General features: G+C 40.3%; 3 protein-coding genes across 10 annotated transcripts in view; 1 reads left to right on the top strand and 2 right to left on the bottom strand.

Annotated features, from left to right (window-relative positions):
* The window catches only part of LOC116063262 (zinc finger protein GLIS1), a 78196-nt gene extending 77268 nt beyond the window's left edge, over positions 1-928 (top strand). For both annotated transcript variants that reach the window (XM_036008505.1, XM_031318145.2), the window contains exon 11: positions 22-928. In XM_036008505.1, the coding sequence (XP_035864398.1) occupies positions 22-158 (137 nt within the window). In that variant the 3' untranslated portion in view covers positions 159-928. The remainder of the gene's footprint in view (positions 1-21) is intronic.
* LOC116063265 (elongation of very long chain fatty acids protein 4-like) lies at positions 650-6287 on the bottom strand. Its single transcript, XM_031318153.2, has 8 exons — positions 5939-6287; positions 5769-5826; positions 5079-5266; positions 4837-4917; positions 4610-4666; positions 4408-4522; positions 1687-1814; positions 650-1587 (listed from the first exon to the last, which is right to left on the bottom strand). The coding sequence occupies exons 2-8, from the start codon at positions 5824-5826 to the stop codon at positions 1423-1425; spliced, it is 792 nt and encodes a 263-aa protein (XP_031174013.1). The 5' UTR covers positions 5939-6287; the 3' UTR covers positions 650-1422.
* elovl8b (ELOVL fatty acid elongase 8b) lies at positions 650-19142 on the bottom strand. Of its 7 annotated transcripts, none has more exons than XM_031318152.2 (9): positions 18854-19136; positions 18720-18778; positions 18047-18234; positions 17779-17859; positions 17552-17608; positions 17350-17464; positions 16333-16460; positions 11443-11555; positions 650-1413 (listed from the first exon to the last, which is right to left on the bottom strand). In XM_031318152.2, the coding sequence occupies exons 2-8, from the start codon at positions 18775-18777 to the stop codon at positions 11454-11456; spliced, it is 729 nt and encodes a 242-aa protein (XP_031174012.1). In that variant the 5' UTR covers position 18778; positions 18854-19136; the 3' UTR covers positions 650-1413; positions 11443-11453. The 7 variants fall into 7 exon arrangements, 6 of the variants coding, with proteins under 6 accessions (XP_031174012.1, XP_035864415.1, XP_031174007.1 ...); XM_036008522.1 differs by lacking the exon at positions 11443-11555 and adding an exon at positions 16051-16239 and having other exon boundaries at positions 18854-19133; XM_031318147.2 differs by lacking the exon at positions 650-1413 and adding an exon at positions 11200-11364 and having other exon boundaries at positions 11458-11555; positions 18854-19138.
* Between the last annotated feature and the right edge of the window lie 1187 nt (positions 19143-20329).

Below are 20329 nucleotides of genomic sequence, written 5' to 3'. Positions count from 1 at the left end.
CTATATCAATTTCTGTTCCAGGCTTCAACCTGACCCAGGAGCTTCAAGGCGGCGCAGGGTGCCAGTTCTCCTCCAGCCCAGAGGAGAGCATTTTCTTCCAGGTGGGCAACTTTGACCGCAGCCTGAGCCACATGTCCTCCGTCTACACGGAGACATAGAGCAACACTGGAGCAGGGTACGCTTCACCACATCTACTCTGCAGTCCTTCCACACCCATCTGCTCACACTTGGATCCCCTCTTTTTTTTTTTTTTCCATACAAGATATGGGTCTCATAGGTCAAATAATTTACATCTTATTCTGACCTACTTTGCTGCCAGATGGATGTGAAACCAGCAAGATGAAACACATGTATACTGCAATGTGATTAACTACATACATGACAACATCCGAATGGTCAAGATGCAAATTACACTAATAGTCAAAGTAGGTTCCCAACTTTTAAGGCTTCTGAGCCATTTCAACAAAGATGTCGTCACCGGTTGCATGTCTTCCAGTTGTGACTAGTTTAACCAAAAAGTAATTTCCTTGTCTTTTGTGAATCATTTTCACAAGTAAAATGATTCAGTAATTCATAAGAAAATAAAGATCTGGTTCTTGCTCTTCTGATTTTTGATCACTTTAAATAAAGGAATGACACAAGTTAATTCAATTACACAGACGTCTTCTTTATTATTAGTAAAGTCAAAGCTGAAGAATTACATTTCTTTTTTTTTTAAGATTATTATTTCTTAGACTCAGAATCACATTTATTGGCCAACAGCACATCATGTACACATGCAGGTTTTTCAACATTGCTATATAAACTTCAAACACTACCAAACTCATGAATGGAAATGAAATGTCCTCTCCCTTTTCTCTCTAATCTACAGCTTCCAATCGTTTAGACTGAAGTGTAGAAAGGAATATATCATTTTGCTGTGTTGTTTTAGCAGTGGAAAAAAAAAAAGTTTGCATTTCCGTATTTTGTTTGTGTTCTTTTTTTTGTTGCTTTTTGGATTTATCTCTTGAGGAGGGTTTGAACTCATAATTCTGCAATAATGCAGAGAAACCAACCTACTTTATTATTATTATTATTATTATTATTATTATTATTATTATTATTATATGTATAAAATGTACAGTTTGTTTACAGCAATCATTTGAATGTTTGTCATTTCTCAATTTAAGAAATAAATAATTGAATGATCACACAATGTCTCTTTTTCGACATGTATAGACACTTTATATAAAATACAAAAAATAAAGAGAACTCAGATTGTTCACATTAGTTATACATGTCTGTAAAATATTCAATGTTCAAGTCTGATGCCTAATGATGAGCGTCATGAGAAGAACATTCAGACTGTTAGCATGTTGTTCCCTCTAGTGGACACTAGTGAGTACTGCAACAGGAAAAGAATACAATACTTTGCTGCGTCTCTTATTTCTGCTTTTTCTTGTTGAGGTAGCTCTGATAATAGAAGTTACTGAAGAGGACAGTGAGGATGAGGACATAACCAACCACCGCCGCGTTCATGGCGTCGGGGAAGTCGCAGTCTGTGAACAGGTTGTAGCCCGAGTGCAGGAGGAACAGCAGAAACTGCAGCTGGAGAGGAAGTCAGGGAAAAGTTCAGATCAGCTTACTTCACTAACATATTGTTTGTACAGTCACAGTTCTTCTCATACAGAACAGGAGGCCACTCACCAGCTGCAGAGACGTGAGGTATCGCTTCCACCACAGATACTTCTGCATGTGAGGGCCGATGGCAGCCAGGCCGTAGTAAGAATACATCACAATGTGAACAAAGGTGTTGACCAGCCCGATGAAGAACGCTGCAGGATATAAACAGAGGATGTCAAAACACTCACAAAATGGGCTATTTCATTCATTCATTTCAGTCAGTGCACCCCTCAATATTTACAACATGTGTATTTGCCCCCAACCCCCAATAAAAATTATAAATGGGCTTTTATTTTGACAAACTGCTAGAACTTGACTCCGGTAAAGTAGTTGGTGGTGGAAGAAGCATGAAGCAACTATACATGGTTGTTGAAGCAGGAAGTACCATGACATTTCCACCACGAATTGAAGTAGAAAAGGCACAAACTGGTGCATGAAAAGTCACCAAAATGCAGGAAATTAAGTGTTTGACGCTCAAAATTTGTTGGGGGGGGAGGACCCCCTACTAAACATGTGCCCCCCTCCTAAATGTTGAAACGATATTGGGTAAAACCGTTTCAAAAAATGTAGAGGAAGGATAGTTAAAGTACTGCCAGTGAGTGAATTAAGAAACAACTGGTACAAGTTTCAACCTGTGAGGCTGCAGACACAGAGAATGACACAGTAATACACTAAGGTTGCCAACAATTTAGCTTTAGCATTAGCATTTCAGTCACATTCAACAGCATAATCAGGTACTTGTTATTTGCATTTATGAACATAGATGCAATGGACCAGATAGCATTTGACTGCTAAGGCGATGGAGAATATGTTATTCTATGGTTATCATTGTCAACAAACCCCATGAAAAGACCAAAACCAACAAGTTAGTCCATCTCCCCCAACCCCCAACCTGTCTTTGGCACTTCATCCAAAAGATCATTTGTTCCTACTGAAGACGTAATTAAAAAAAAAAACGATCACAAATATATAGTTCCATTGGGGGGAGAAAAGGCTTGTGTGATACATTTAACTGTAGTTTTTAACAAATGTTACCCAAACAGGAGTACCGGTAAATAGTGTATTGTTGGGGACTATTTTCAGCTGTGGATTCATACACATTCAAAATAAACTACGTCTATTAGGGGTGGGGGGGAAAAAAAATCTTATGTATCGTGATTTTTTTGCGACGATTTTAAAAATCAATTCTTTTCCATAGAAGGGATATTTTTTATTTCATTCTTTTTTTTTTTTTAACCAATGATTCACCTACGTATTTTCTGTTCATAGTACGGTACCGCTGACGGCGACTACGTCATATCCGTTTCCAGCAAAACAGAACGAAAGCAGAAAATGCAGAAAATACATGTTATGTACCCGAGTCAAACTTTCGTTTAAAAGCATAATTAGTACGGAAGCACCACTTTTAAGATAGACCGTATTTTCGGTCAAATGGCCTTTTGAATGGGAGTGCTAGGGGCACTTCTATGATCGCATCAAAATTACTATTTTTAAAACACTAAGAAGGCTCGACACAACATGAAACTTTGCTCAAAGTATCACCAGGGGCTCTACACCTTAACGAAAGCATTGACAACATTGTTTGTGTACGCAGAGTTTACTAAAAAGAAAGGTTTTGACCAACTCACTTTAGCAGTTGGTTTTTCCGCCCGCCGCCATCTTGCCACTCAAAGAGTCCATCTCCGAATGCGAATGAACGCATCTATTGATTTTAGTATCGTTTCTTATATGAGGCTCCTTTTTCAACTATAAGGTCAATATTTTTTTTCACTAACGACAAAACAACGAATTATCTGTGCATTTATATGGACCTAAGCATTAGGAGCCTTCCATCTTTACTCTCCTCCCTGTTACGTTGCATTCGGAGATCGACACTTTTTGACTGGCAAGATGGCGGCGAGCGGAAAAACAAACTGCTAAAGTGAGTTGTTCAAAACCTTTTTTAGTAAACTGTGTACACAAACAATGGTTTCAATGCTCGAGTTCATGTGTAGAGCCCCTGGTGATACAAAGTAATAAGTTTCATGCGATTTTGATGCGATCATAGTAGTGCCCCTAGCACTCCCATTCAAAAGGCCATTTGACAGAAAACGAAAATACGGTCAATCTTAAAAGTGGCGCTTCAGTCTTAATTATGCTTTTAAATGAACGTTTGACTCGGGTACATTCACAAAAAGACCCTAGGTCAGATTTTGGTGAGAGTTACACGTTAATGTCTATGTGGGAACATGTCACCCAAGGCAACAGTGTAGCTCATTGATGTGTTTGTAATAGTTTTTGGACAACAGTGAAATACAACAGGCTTTGGCTTCACAGACAATACTTGTTAGTGGATTAATTTATTGTTTAATTTTGGTCTTTTCATGGGATTTGTAGACAATAAGAAACATAGTATGGACCTTTTTCACAGCAGACATTTTGACTTGTCATAGTAGGAAAAACACAGCTGAAATTGATAACCTTAACGATGGCTCAATTCCATCAAGTGTCCCAGTAAGCTAGTTCAGTTAGTCAGCATGCACACTACCAGGGCCTCTCCCAAGTGGAATGCAGCCATCATTAATGGTTTTGAACGCACCTGTACTTTTCCTACTATGACATGTCAACATGTCTGCCGTGAAAAATGTCTGTATCACCAGACTTCTCCTTTAAGCGGCAATCTCCATCAACAAGGTCATGATGATACTTAGTTTTTTTTATATATCGTTTTTATATTATAGCAAATGACTAAAAAAGTTGACTTACACTGTCCACCGGCCACATACTTGATTCCCGCCCACCAGTTGAACATCAGGGGTCCGTGGTGGTAAATATGAAGGAACGTCAGCTGACTGTTCTTCTTCCTCAGGATGAAGAAGAGCTGCTCATAGAGAGGAGCAGAGGAGGCGGTTACAGTTTCAACTCTGCATTTCACTGATATTGCAAACATGTTTTATAAAATACGCACCGTGTCACTGAGCTCTATGACCTTAGAGAAGAAGAACCACCAGCAGGCCTTGGCCATCTGGAGGAAAGAAACAATGGAGAAATGGGAGTTTTAGATAGTATTCATTCTGTCTGAAAGGCTAAATGTACTGTGAATTATGTTCCACTTGTAGCTTGTGAAAGACCAAATGTCTGCATAAACACACCAAAGTGACTGAACGTATCTACTGTAGTGAGACACTGGCTTACCCTTACTGCCAGCGGGCTGCTGCTGTAATCTACAGGCTGACACAGATAGCTGTAGTTCGAGAGCCAGGATGTGACCAGGAACTGGAACAGATGAATATTTCATTTATTAATTACTTCATTAAATGAAACACCACCAACATCACCACTTTTACCGTAAAACATTCCCATTCCTGAGAATTTCCATCTTCACTGTGCTCATCATTAATCTGGCTAAAAGAGACCAAAAATCAGCACAAACACACCTCATAGAACATGTAGCCAGACAGGCCGACCATGCCAAAGTTGTAAACAATGAGAACGCCTTTGAGGTCAAGGGGTTCTCTGTGTTTCATCAGACGAGGGCCGGCCCACACCACGAAGAGATACGTCAGGAAGATGAGTGCCACCGGGACGGGGGAGTAGACCAGCAGCCACTGGTCTGTCCTCTTGTCTGGAACATAATAGAGCTCTGTGTCAGGGACTATTTACAAATTAACACATTTATTACAGGACACATCTCTGGCTAGTATTACAAGTTTTAGAACCTGCCTTGAGTGTATGACACATTTTTTTTTATCAGCACAGGAAATGCTAGTTTTTTTCCAGTTGGTCTTGTTCCAGTTGAGCATAGATAACCTGTTTTTGCAGTTCTGTGAATTTAAACCAAGTCAAAATAAAACATTTGTAAATTTAAGAGAAAATTAAGATCGAGGCAGTTTTCGTCTGACAATGAAAAGTTCCTCCCTATGCTTGGGCCCATGTTCCTCCCCTCCTACTCCTGTAACAAGATAATATCATTTTAGTGTCATGGTGGCTAATCATCTGAGAAGCCACAAAGCACTTATTGTGTAGACGAGCTGGGGAGCACAATCTGCAGCTCCCAACCCACACACACACACAGGCTTGTTGTTTAGACTGGACTGTATATATAAGGAAAATAATCACCATCATACCTCCATTGTCTACTAAACTCTGGTGAACAGACACGACACTTTGCCACGCAGAAGCCATCTGGAAACATAGAGAAAGTTAATGACCAAAAGAAGAAGAAGAAGAAGGAAAAAAAACACCGAAATATGTAACGTTAGCATGTAAAGCTTTTAAAAAAAATAACGTCACTCACTGATAGAAAACTTGCAACCTGTGTTTCAACGGTAAACTTCTGCGACCCCCTTTGGACGCTATCTGACAAATACGTATTAACAGAGTTCACCTGACAGCACGAGCTGTGGCCAAATCCAGATTTCCTTCCTGCGATGAATGAATGAAGATAGATTGGAACGACCAGCCGAAACAGCAAAAGAGAGATGTAACTAAAGTCACTAAACAGAAAATCACTACACACGGGGAGCTACAATGCTGGGTTCTCTCCCACCTGAGCAACTTTGAAAGACAGCGGAGAAAAACGACTGAGAAAATTTGATTCACTTCCTGTTTGTCTTCGCTTTGGGTTTGGCGTGTTTTTTTGACAGGTTCAGTTGGTTGTTACATGTTGAGCTCAGCAGGGGGCGCTGTTTCCCGCCACAATGTGACCGACTTTTCATTATTATTTTACTTTTCATTTGTAACTTATATTTTGTATTATTCCAGGTATTTTATACCATCTGTATATTTTTTAATAAAATAAAAGCACCATCTTGTCCACCAAGGGAGATTAGATTAGACGGATAGATTTACCAGTTTAGAGATGCAGCTTTAGATTATATAAAAATATAAATGAACTACTAAATGAACCACTAAACAAGCTGAAACAAAGTGATGGACACATCGATGCAGCAATATAATCCACTGGCCCTGTGACATACCAAGTTATTACAAAAGACTTTCATAAAAATGACTAAGTCATTGTAACATGATAAGTCATTGTAACATGAAAACATGTAGGCTAGTAGTCTAGTCATAACGTAGTGACAAAAACAGCAGAGGAGCAATATACTTTTTTTTCATTTGATAACATTTTTTAAAGGCATGAGGGAAAAGTTACATAGTATGCCTTTAAACTGATCTATCAAATATTTTAATGGCCTTTTTTATTTAATTCCTGTGATATCACAGTAATACCTTAATATGGCAACATAGGGCTGATGGTTTGACAGTAAGGCACATATGCATGAGAAGGCACTTTCTCTCACACACACACACACACACACACACCAAGATTCCTGTTCAACTGTGTTGAAGGAGTTGAGGGAGAGCTGTCTGCTTCCGCTGTAGCTGCACTCTGTTTGTTTTTGAATTCTGTGGTTTCTTGTCGTCCTTTGTGCTGGTGTGCTTCCGTCTTTTCCATAGGCAGTAAAATAATGGACAAAGTGATGACGTTGTTTTCGACGGAGATCAGTGAAGTATATTAGAAGCACTTTTCCGGTGATGGCTGAGCGTTACTGCGCAGCTGCAAACTGAGCTTGCCGATGTAGATGTGACGTGAGCAACCTGTCTGAAAGTTGTAAGTCTTCTGGTAGCTGTGCCAAGAGAAATCTCAATCATTCAGAATCTTGAAGAGACAAAGAGCGTAGGTATATGTAAGTAGATAACATAGCACAGGCTAATTATTGCTAACTAAAATGCTAGTTAACATTAGTAATTCAACTTAAACAGCTAATGTAAGTCGAAACTGCCTGCGAGCTTCTCCTGTACTATACGGTAATTCCTCTATTATGCGACAGTAAGTTGTGTGGTTATGACACAATCATAAGAGCCATAACGTGAGATACAAGGTAATGGAGCCTTTTATACATTGTTGTGTTTCTTTAGAAATAAACAATGGACAAATATAGTCTTTAAACGCTTCAGATGTAAAGTTATTTGCTGTCAAAGTGGCGCCAAAATGAATGGCACAGGGGTGTGATTCTTCCGGATAATTCCGGAAATCCGACTTTTCCGACCTGAAAATGAAGCTCTCGTAAATCATGCAAATCCGAAATTCGCAAGTGTCGCAAGGCACGGGTCGGGGGTATTGGTAAACATAATGACCGGTCACTGCTGTCAACGTTTTTTGTGCCTCTGACTCATGTCTTCATATCACTCCGCAAGTGGTCCATTAATTTGTCACGATGTAACTTCATTCAAAGCAGAGCTCCACCAAAGAGCCTGCAATCGTTGCAGAAGGTTATTTGAATAAGAATTTTGGACGTGTGGGGGCGAACTAAGTAGCTGAAGCCGACAACGGGACAATATTTTTATTTTATGTTGCCAATGCAAGCTGAAGCGACGTAGCAGATGACGTTGAGAACTTGCAGTGAGGAATATTTTAGGAGCACCATTTTCGGCAGTGCAGAAAGGTAGTGTCCCACACTAACTTAGCGTTGAGCCGGGAAACATGGCTAAAAGAGCTCTACAGCTAACAGATGTGCTGGGCGAGCCGTCAGTCGGTGGAAGCTAACAGAAGCTAGCTGGCGTAAGCTGACAGCTGACCAACGCTACCAAGTGATCGGCGGAGACAGGGAGTACATGTATTTGAAAGAGTCCGGCAGTTGTGGTAGACGAAGGTCCAGTCGGGAGTTTGGATGGAGAGTCCACTGAAGTCCACTGCGGTCTGAAGGGCTAATCCTCACTAGATCACTAGCTAGTCGGGAGGTTGACAGCTAACTGCTGACAGCTGAACAAGCAGCGTCGCTCTGCTCCGTCTTTCTGCTGTGCCCCATTCACGTAGTAGTTTTACACTATGTAGGTTAAACTCTGCAATTAATCCGCGGTTCACATGTATGTATGAACTGTGGTGGTCCGTTACACTGTAGGCTATATTCAACATCACTGATTAAGTAGCCTAAGTCAATCCTACAAACAATTGGACTTTAGGGTCAAGTGTTGTTGTATCCGGCCCATGTCCCGGATGCGAAAGCCCCCTTACTGGACTACTGAATATAATAATATTCCATTATATTTTGTATTTTGAATTGTTACCTGCCTCCAGAATTTTGTGATTTCCTTGCAATAAATATTGACATTTTTACCATAAATTGGTGCCTAAAAATGTATTAGAATGCAGGAATTGAAGTCTTTTACCCTTAAAAACATTTAAATGAAAAAATGGGATCTTCCTGGTTAAACCGGATGAAAAGATGGAGAACCAGACAGACAATATGTACAGTGTCAACAGAGAGAAACACGGACAATCGAACAGACAGTGACAACATACATACTACATACCTACATACTGTAGAGAATGACAGTAACAGCATACAAACGGCATAAATAAAAATTTGTTATAAACGTGTGCTCTTTAAAAAGTAGAAAGCATTGTTTGCCAGTTACATTAAATGTTTAAAAATCTGTTACATAAGGTACTGCTTATATTATTTCACCATCTGTACACAAATGTAATTAGTATGCACAACACTGTATGAATGCACGTGTCCGTGGGTGGGGCTGCATGGGCGTGGTAATGTGGGCTGCTGTGGCTACAGTGCCAGGGCTGTGTGGGTGTGGGTGTGGGTGTGGGTGTGGGTGTGGTAGGAGAGAGAATGGGAGAAGGAAGTTTGTGTGAGGTGGACCTGGTCACCACAGACCCAAATCGTCTCAGCTTTTGCTTCTGTCATATGCTGCACTGTCTCTTCATGTGGTGAAGTGATGACTGATTAACAGTAATGTAAATGCTAAATGCCCTAATACCTGTTGATACTACAACAATGCAAAGTGCAAAGTGCTCGCCCAGCACTTCTGTTCGCTGTAGGCTCTTAACCTTGCAGTTTTGCACATATCATGTAAGACTCAATTTCTCCATTTCTTTGCACAAAACTCTCCAGAAAGTGCCATTTAATGGTTTATTTTTCAAAAAATAATTCCCGGGGGGGCATAACCCCGGACCCACCTAGGGAAAGCCCCTCCCAAAAAAATGTGTGGGGGGGGGAGGGGTGCTGTCGCAGCGTCATTTTCGTGCTTTTTTTGTCCTTTGCCAATCACACCTATGATGGCAGTCAATGGAATGCTAACGGAACCTGATGGCTTATTAGCAACAAAATGGCTCCATGGGAGGTACGCTTTGTGGAGGCTGGCTTACTCCCTTGGTCTTTTCCCATCCTAAGTGAGATGAGGAGACAAATGACAAAAGTGGAATCTGTTATTAGTAGAAGGTGCGGACCTCTCCAGTCGCCTCTTCATCAGCTCTGCAAAATGTATGCTAAATTGTCTATTTTACAAATATTAGTTGTCCTTCATGTGGTTGACGTTGGATGGTGATATCATGTTGAGTTCCTCATCAGGATCGGGAAATCAACTTGCCAGTCTCCTGCTGACTCTGCAAGCCTGGGCACCTACGAGCTAACCAGCTGGCCGGTCAAGTTTTCAAATGTAAACATCAGAGTAAAACATTGAGTAAAAGGTGGAGAAGATGAGCTCCAAGACCCAGGTAAAGTAACCGTGTCCTGCTTCCCAGCTGCTGGGTAGGAGAAGTCAAGGTGGTTAGCCCCGAAGTGAGCATCAACTTCAGCCCTGGCGGCAAAAAAAAAAAGTCTCCTGAAACAGGAAAGTTATCTTGCTGTTATATTGATGATTATATTGAATTTATTAAATTAATTTAAAGCAGTCCTTAATTATTTGACTCAAACGTAGCTTAACCATGTCATGTGATATGTAGTCTTTATCCACGACGTTCCACTTCCGGGATTGTTCAGGTTGCCTCCGGGAATTCCGACGAATGTCTTTCATTTCTGCTGGATGTCCGTCACCTTCCGCTTTCTTTGTGTTGGCATTTTAAACTCCGGTCAATTTATGAGGAACACTATCCTTCCAGAGGCTATTTTGCAGAGGCCCCGTTGCTTAGCGCTGCCCAAGACGATTGTGATTGGTTTAAAGAAATGCCAATAAACCAGAGCATGTTTTTCTCCCATCCCAGAATACTGTGTGGACTGGCAAAGCAAGACTATGTGGTATGACTATTTAAGTGAAGCCAAAACATTTTGATCGCCCCCTGGTGGCTGGCTGCAGTATATGTCATAAACCCCGCCCCCTCTATGTTAGCGGATAGGACATAGGCCAAACTACAAAATCCAAGTAGCCTACACTTCAAATAAAGTTTTCCTAAAGATGGTTTTTGTCATTTTTTAGTAGTTCTTATCGTGCTGATGTTTGTTCAAGTGTTAATTCCTCTGATAAGTTATTGATGAAGTGATGCTATAAAAAATAAATTAAAATGGGGTAAAACGACATGATTGACAGCTGTGATTGACTCGCAATTTGTATGCGGGTGTGTGGCCAGGACTTTGATACCACAGCTCCACCACCCAATCACTACTTGGCAGACTCTGGCCCCAAAATACAAGATGCCAGTGTCCGTATCCGGGATATTTTGGCTTCACATCTGTACAGTGGGAGGAAATGGAGACGTGCCTTTATATACAGTCTATGCTTCAGTACACTTTAGAAACAAATATTACTGGGACCACAACAGAAAATTACAGATGAACATTTAATATCCAGGAATTCACATTATAGAAACTTCCACTGACTATCCCTGTAACAATTTGGCCACAATTTAGCACATTGACCACGAGCACCATGGGAAAACGGTTAGGCTGTTGGCATGTTGTTCCCTCTAGTGGCCACATGTGAGTCCTGCAGATCAAGAAAAATATCAACAAACAACAACAACAATACTTTGTCAGTTTCTCTCATAAAGCCCCCATGTGTTTGTGTGTAACACCTCACCACTGCGTCTTATTTCTGCTTCTTCTTGTTGAGGTAGCTCTGATAATCGCAGTGAACAGGTTTTGGCCCGTGTGCAGGAGGAACAGCAGAAACTGCAGCTAGAGAGGAAGTCAGGGAAAAGTTCAGATCAGCTTACTTCCAAAACATACTGTATGTGCAGTCACAATTCTTCTCATACAGAGCAGGTGGCCACTCACCAGCTGCAGAGACATACTGAAAAACAGATACTTCTGAAAAACAGATCACAAATATACAATAACCGGCCACTCTATTTAGGTACCCCTGTGCTGTTCAACTGCTCATTAACGCTTAATGGTGTATATTATTGGCACACTTTGGACCCCTTAGTACCAACTGAACAATGTTTAAACGCCACAGCCTAACCAAGTATTGTTGCTGACCCTGCCCATCCCTTTATGACCACAGTGTACCCTTCTAATCTATCTTCTATTGGCTATTGCCAGGAAGATAAGACGTCACAAGGCTCAAATCATCTCAAACTGGTTTCTTGAACATGCCAATGAGTGTTAAATGGCCTCCATAGTCACCAGATCTCAATACAATAGAGCAGGTTTGGAATGTGGATGACATATTTGCATCATGGGTGCAGCCGACAAATCTGCAGCAACTGCGTGATGCTATCATGTCAATGTGGACTCCAAACAATGGAAGTCATGGCACAGAGGAACAATAAATAACAGGCCGTGGCTTCACAGACAAAACTTCATTGTTTACTTTTGGTCTTTTCACAGGAAGAATATAAAATTTCACCAGACTTCTCCCTTAAGCGACAATCTACTATCTGTTTATATATCAGTATAATTATAGCACTTACAGTAAATGACTAAAATAGTTGACTTAAACTGTCCACCGGCAACATACATTGATTCCTGCCCATTAGTTGAACATCATTAAAAAGTTAACTGCACTGTCAACTATCTGGTGGGCTTATTTTACTATGAACACATATCGGGCTAGAATTACAGGTTTTAAGAGCTGTCTTAATTTGCACAAACTTTAAGCACTGATTTGAAATGAAAAATGCACATGTTGCTATTTATTGCCAAGACATTGTTAGGTAAACTACCTACTTCTATCCCCAGCCTTTTATCCTTTCCTACCAACTTTAGCACTACATCTACAAATCTGATGTTTTGTTGTTTGTTTTTTATGTGAAACTGATTATGCTGCTGTTTTGACCAGGACTCCCTGGAAGAAGATTGTTTTTATCTCAATGGGATCTTCCAGGTTAAATAAGGGATAAATAAAAATGTTTTTAATTTCTATAGTTAAAGGTGTATTTCTATAGCTGGTGTTATTCTTTAGTTTTTTGTTATTGTCAATAAATCCCACGAAAGGACCATAACCAATAACGTGTTAGTCCATCTCCCCTAACCTGTCTGTGGCACTTAATTCAAAAACCATTTGTTCCTACTGAACAAAGAAACACATATTGTATTCTTCCCCACTGCTCCCTCTCCACCCTGTGTATCCCCAAGAACGAAAGGGATAAACAATAATCCAATAAATCAATACTGTGGCTTCACAGAAAAAATAACAAAAATATAAACTACTACTCAGTACAGATGAAGACTTGTCACTTTTAAGAACATAAAAATATAAAATCCACCTTATGACAGTTTTTATCTGCACAGGAAATTACAGGTATATCCAGTTTGTCTTGTTCCGGTTCAGCTCAGATGAGTTATGCGGCCAGTTTTGTGAATGTAAACCAAATCAAAATCAAACATTTATACATTTGAGACAAAACAAGGCAGTTTTTTTTCTGACAATGAAAGGGGTCCTCCCTATGCTTGGGTCTGTGTTTCTCCCCTCCCACTCCTATATGTCTACTACTGTAACAAGATAATATCATTTATAAAAATGTCATGGTGGCTAATCATGTGAGAAGCCACAAAGCAGTCAAGGTGAAGTAGAGCTGGGGAGCACAATCTGCAGCTCTTAACTCACACACAGGCTTGTTGTTTAGACTGGATTGAATATTTATTAGAAATAATCATTATCATACCTCCATTGTCCACTAAACTGCATGCACAGGCAGGACACTTTGCCATGCACAAGCCATCTGGACACTAAAACCAAGAGAACGTTAATGAACAAAATAAGAAGAAAAAAAAGCATTCAAATCTGCAGCATTTAAAAACAAAAATCTACTCACTGATGGAAATCTTGCAACCGCTGTTTCAACAGTTAACTTCAGAGACCATGCTGGAGAACCTTTGGACAGTAGGTTTTCTTGCATATTAAAAGGGCCACTTGCAGCACCCACTGCCTCCAAATCCAGATCTTCTGCGAAGGATGAATAAAGACTGCAGCGAACAGCTGCACCAGAAACATTTCTGTTGCAACAGACTTAACTAAACCACAGTAAACAAAAACACTGCAAATAAGTGCAAGCCAAGTTGCCTCCCACCTGAGCAACCTTGCTGAAAGTAATGATGAGATTTGGATTACTTCCCGTTTGTATTCTTTTATTTTGGACAGGATCAGGTACATGTTCAGCACAGCAGGGGGCGCTGTTTCCGGGCATAATGTGACCAACTTGCATTATTATGATTTTTAGCTGGACTGCAGTAGGGCCAGCCCTATAAACATGAAAGTCTGTCGCTGAGTGAGTGAGTGATAAAGTCACACCATTAGTCGAAGTGAGTGATGACGCTGGTTGAGTTCGAGCTTCCCCATTGGCCGTTGCTGTTTCGGAAAATACATGCATCCGGCGGAATTTCCTGCGGCACCGGAGCAATCCCAGAAGTGGAACGTCAAGGATATAGACTACATCTTACAGACTCATCTAACTATAAAGCAAGGAATCTCTGTTTGCCCGTCTGTGAGTGTGTCCGACATTTAAACACTTAGAGAACCATCCATCCGACCTACTTCACACTTGGTGGATGTATTGCTGGGGACCCAATGACTATAAAAGTATATATATATATATAGAGCAAACAGGGCAACAGCAAAGCTAACTAGTGCAATCGCTAAATGGGTCGCTACAGACTACAGGCCCATCAACATAGTTCTGGACAGGGGGCTTCAAGACATCATTCAGATCGCCACAGGCAGCCTTTCAGGGGAACTATTGTTACAAGAATACATGAACTGGTCGACGCTGAAAAAGCCACGAAGTGAGGCAGTTGGCAGGAGGCACTTTTATTGCACTTACTGGAGACCACTGGCCATAGATGTCACAAGCAGGTGCACTTGGAAAGCTGGCCTATATTACAAAAAGCTACGTGGCTACACCTGCCTCAACAGTGCTACGTGAGAGAATGTTCTCTTTGGCAGGCAACATTTTGCAGAACAGGTCAGCTTTATCATCTGAAAATCTGAACAAGCTGTCTGCCTGAGTTGACAGGAGGCATCTTGCACAGGTGCACACTGTTTTAAGTTATTATCTATAACCAAGAATGTAGAGACTGTTCCTTCTGTCTCTTCACATACATTATGGCATTCTATTTCTAAAACAGGCCTACTTTTTTGCTGCATTCATTTGAATTGAGATGTTACTATGCAAAAAAATTACAGGTAAGGTATTTGTGACTTTGTAGCAGACATTACTTTGTAACAGTTGTTGGTTATTGCTAAATATGTCTGCAGTTCATATGGATGCCTCAACAAATTAAGATTGTTATTGAATACTTGTTTGATACATGTTAATGGTTGAGATAATAAAGCTGAATAATCTGTTTCTTTAAACCAGTTTGTCATGCATTCATTTCTTTCAACACTGCACATTTACAAGTAAATCCTAGTATTTTAAATGTGCAATTAATCGTGATAAATCACAGCCCATGACTGTGATTAACTTGATTCATTTTTTTAATCGATTGACAGCACTGTATATATAGTATACATTTATATATACATACTATTATAACATGAAAAGTTTGTTTCCATAACATAATAAGCAGATGTTTATGTTCACTTTCACCATTATGAAAATATAGATACTAAATATTGATTGGAAGATGAACACCAGTTCACATGTGCTATCAGCTGACATGAAACCAGGTGTTTGTCTTGTGCCCGTGCTTTATTATCCAAAGTTACATTCTTTACACCTTTTGTCCACTTACATTTCATCAATTATCTTACATACTGCTTGTAAAACATGTAGACTAGTCATAACGTAGTGACAAAAACATTATCTACAATGAGGTCATTACAAACAAACTACACTGCTGATTCGCTCAAAGTCACTTCAGGAACATCAGAGGAGCAATATGCTTTTTCTTCACTTTATAACAATTGATCAACAGATCTTGTAAAAAATAATTTGATGGCAATTTGTATTTAGTTCCCAGCGATGGGACAATGATCTTTTTGATAATACCTTAATATGGCAACATTGCTTTGACAATAAGGCACATTGCATAAGAAGGCATCATGTCGGACCTTCACACACAATACATCCAGATTCCTGTTTAACTGTGTTGAAGTGTAAGAAGAAGGTCAGCCTGTGGGCATGTTGTTCCCTCTAGTGGACACTAATGAGTACTGCAGACACAGGAACAATCCCTAAAGCTGTAACAATACTTTGTCAGCTTCTCTCATAAAGTCCCTGTGTGTTTGTGTGTAACACCTCAACACTGCGTCTTATTTCTGCTTCTTCTTGTTGAGGTAGCTCTGATAATAGAAGTTACTGAAGAGGACGATGAGGGTGACGCAGTAACTAAACACCACCGCATTCATAGTGTCGGGGAAGTTGCAGTCTGTGAACAGGTTGTAGCCTGTGTGCAGGAGGAACAGCAGAAACTGCAGCTGGAGAGGAAGTCAGGGAAAAGTTCAGATCAGCTTACTTCACTAACATTGTACAGTCACAGTTCTTCTCATACAGAGCAGGAGGCCACTCACCAGCTGCAGAGACGTGAGGTATCGCTTCCACCACAGATACTTCTGCATGTGAGGGCCGATGGCAGCCAGGCCGTAGTAAGAATACATCACAATGTGAACAAAGGTGTTGACCAGCCCGATGAAGAACGCTGCAGGATATAAACAGAGGAATCTAATTTCTCTCCTTTTCAGGGATAGCATATTTCATTACACTAAAACCCCTATCAAATAATGCTTCCACTACATACTTTTTTTATTACACCACTACTCACCCCATGTAGGACCATTACTGTAAATATATGGGGAGCATATTTTGATACTCAGGGGTTTTCAGGGGCATTTCGATAGATCAAATCCCCTAACAAAAAATAGTGCAAAACGATTAAGTAGCACATCTCGATGGGGAGCACATATCAACAGAACACTGGCAATTAGAAATGGGCTGTTTCATTCAAAACGTTTAAAAAACGTAGACAAAGGATAGTACAGAGCCCCCCTGGGGTCAGCTGAGGAAAAAAAGCCATGCACGTTGCTATGAGTCGCACATCAGGATCGGAAAATCAACTTGCCAGTCTCCTGCTGACGTTGCTAGCCTGGCCGGCCAAGGTTTTCAAATGTAAACATCAGAGTAAACACCCAGGAAAAGGTGGAGAAGATGAGCTCCAGCTAGGGCTGTACAATTCATCGAATTCTGATCGTGATTTTGCCTCGTAATGATCACAAAAACAATTTTATCGAGAAAAACAATTATTTGGCACATTACGTTTTGCAGGTAAACCCTTGTGTTGTATTTTGTTCTGAATTTAAAAAATGGTTCAAACAGGAAAAGTATTAAGGGAAATTTCACAGTTCAAGGTGTTTTCACTGTTCGTTCAATGTTTTTTAAGTTTACTGAATGCAACATTGTTTAATTTTGGTCTTTTCACAGGAAGAATATAAAGTTTCACCAGACTTCTCCCTTAAGCGACAATCTACTATTTGTTTATATATTAGTATAATTATAGCACTTACAGTGAATGACTAAAAAAGTTGACTTACACTGTCCACCGGCCACATACTTGATTCCCGCCCACCAATTAAAGATCATGGTGCCGTGGTGGTAAATATGAAGGAACGTCAGCTGACTGTTCTTCTTCCTCAGGATGAAGAAGAGCTGCTCATAGAGAGGAGCAGAGGAGGCGGTTACAGTTTCAACTCTGCATTTCACTGATATTGCAAACATGTTTTATAAAATACGCACCGTGTCACTGAGCTCTATGACCTTAGAGAAGAAGAACCACCAGCAGGCCTTGGCCATCTGGAGGAAAGAAACAATGGAGAAATGGGAGTTTTAGATAGTATTCATTCTGTCTGAAAGGCTAAATGTACTGTGAATTATGTTCCACTTGTAGCTTGTGAAAGACCAAATGTCTGCATAAACACACCAAAGTGACTGAACGTATCTACTGTAGTGAGACACTGGCTTACCCTTACTGCCAGCGGGCTGCTGCTGTAATCTACAGGCTGACACAGATAGCTGTAGTTCGAGAGCCAGGATGTGACCAGGAACTGGAACAGATTCATACAATGACATCATTAAATGAAACACCACCAATATCACAACTTACAGTATATTATAAAACAGAAACTCCTAAGAGGAAGCAGCAGCTAAAAGCTGTAAAACCGAATATGTCCATCTTCACTGTGCTCATCATTGATCTGGCTAAAAGAAACCAAAAACGCGGCACAAACACACCTCATAGAACATGTAGCCAGACAGGCCGACCATGGCAAAGTTGTAAACAATGAGAACGCCTTTGAGGTCAAGGGGTTCTCTGTGTTTCATCAGACGAGGGCCGGCCCACACCACGAAGAGATACACCAGGAAGATGAGTGCCACCGGGACGGGGGAGTAGACCAGCAGCCACTGGTCTGTCCTCTTGTCTGGAACATAACAGAGCTCTGTGTCAGGGACTATTTACAAATAAACACATTTATTACAGGAGCATCTTTGGCTAGAATTACAAGTTTTAGAAGCTGCCTTGAGTTGTACAAAATTTCAGCACTGATGTATGACACATTTCTGTTTTAATCTGCATAGGAAATTGCAGGTTTGTGTTTTTCAGTTTGTATGCAGTTTTGAGAATGTAAACCAAATCCCGATTCAAAAGCATTAAATATTTATAAATTTGCACTTGAGAAAAATAAAAGGCAGTTTTCGTCTGACAACAAAAGGGTCCTCCCTACGTTCGGGTCCGTGGTACTCCCATCCCTATATGTCACAAGGTAATATCATGGTGGCTAATCATGTGAGAAGCCACAAAGCAGTCATTGTGAAGATGAGCGGGGGAGCACATCTGCAGCTGCCAACTCACACACACAGGCTTGTTGTTTAGACTGGACTGTTGAAAAAAGAATCACCATCATACCTCCATTGTCCACTATCCTCTGGTGTATAGACACGACACTTTGCCACGCAGAAGCCATCTGGAAACACAGAGAAAGTTAACATTTAGTTAATATAGGTAAAAATCTGTAGCCTTAAAGTATAAAAAAATACTCTGATGCAAACCTTGCAACCAGTGTTTCAACACTTCAGTGACCACGCTGGAGAACCTTTGGACCTATACTTTGGACCTTTTCTGGCAAATAAGTATTAGCAAAGGTCAACCTGCAGCACCTGCTGTAGCCAGATCTTCTGGATGGATGAATAAAGACAGACTGCAGGGACCAGCTGCACCAGAAACATTTCTGCTGCAACAGACTTAAATAAACCACAGCAAACAGAACATCACTGCAAATAGGTACAAGAGAGTTGCCTCCCACTTTGAATGACTGAAGAAAAAGTAATTGGTTTACTTCCTGTTTGGGAGTATATATTTGACGGAATAAGTTACATGTTCAGCACAGCAAGGGGTGCTGTTTCCTACCATAATGTGACCAACTTTATGATTTTACTTCATTTGTTGCTTATGTATGTCTTGTATAATTCCATTGATTTTATTATTCTGTGCGTGTGTATAAAAAAGTATCTTTTTCGGACCATTATTATATATATATATATATATATATATATATGTGTGTGTGTGTGTGTGTGTGTATGTATACACAGACGTATATATATACATATAAAATAAAAACACCCTCTTATCCATCAAGGGATAAATGCAGATATATACATATTCCTCTGTAAAATGAAATACAGCAGGGAAAATAAGTATTGAACGCGTCAACATTTTTCCCAGTAAATATATTTCCGATGGGGCTATTGGAAAGAAATTTTCACCAGATGTCGAAATCAAAAGAAATCAAAACATGCATGTCCATGACAAAAGTTATGTGTAATAAAGTGGAAGGATAATGGGAATAAATATTGGACACATGAAGAAAAAGGGCTGTAAAAAGGCATGGGAAGCCAATAAACCAGCTGAAATCTGTCAGTATTTAGGAAGCAATCCTGCCCCTTTTAGTGCAAATTAATATCAGCTGGATTAGTCCTAATTGATGGCCTATAAAAAGGTTTCTCATTACCAAGGTGTCACTCAAGAAGCATTTCATGATGGGTAAAAGCAAAGAGCTGTCCCAAGACCTTCGAAAGCTTATTGTAGAAAAACATACGGATGGCATTGGTTACAGACGAATATCTAAACTGCTCAAGAAAGGCATGTGGAAGCTTGCTTAAAGTTTACTGCACGACATCTGGACAAGCCAATGACATACTGGGAGAATATAATCTGGTCAGATGAGACCAAAATTGAACTCTTTGGCTGTCACAGCATACACCATGTTTGGAGGAGAAATGGCACTTCACATCACCCTAAAAACACCATACCAAGACTGAAGTTTGGAGGTGGGAGTATCATGTTGTGGCGCTGTGGCAGACTTCATAAAATTGAAGGAAGGATGAATGGAGAAATGTACCGTGACATTCTTGATAAGAATCTGCTGCCATCGACCAGGATGCTGAAGATGAAACGAGGGTGGACATTTCAGCAAGACAATGATCCCAAACACACAGTCAAGGAAACTCTCAATTGAT

Source organism: Sander lucioperca, chromosome 2 (genome assembly GCF_008315115.2).
Source record: "Sander lucioperca isolate FBNREF2018 chromosome 2, SLUC_FBN_1.2, whole genome shotgun sequence".
Classification (NCBI taxonomy): domain Eukaryota; kingdom Metazoa; phylum Chordata; class Actinopteri; order Perciformes; family Percidae; genus Sander; species Sander lucioperca.
The sequence above is the reverse complement of the archived record's forward strand: the minus strand, read 5'-3'. Positions and strand labels throughout refer to the sequence as shown.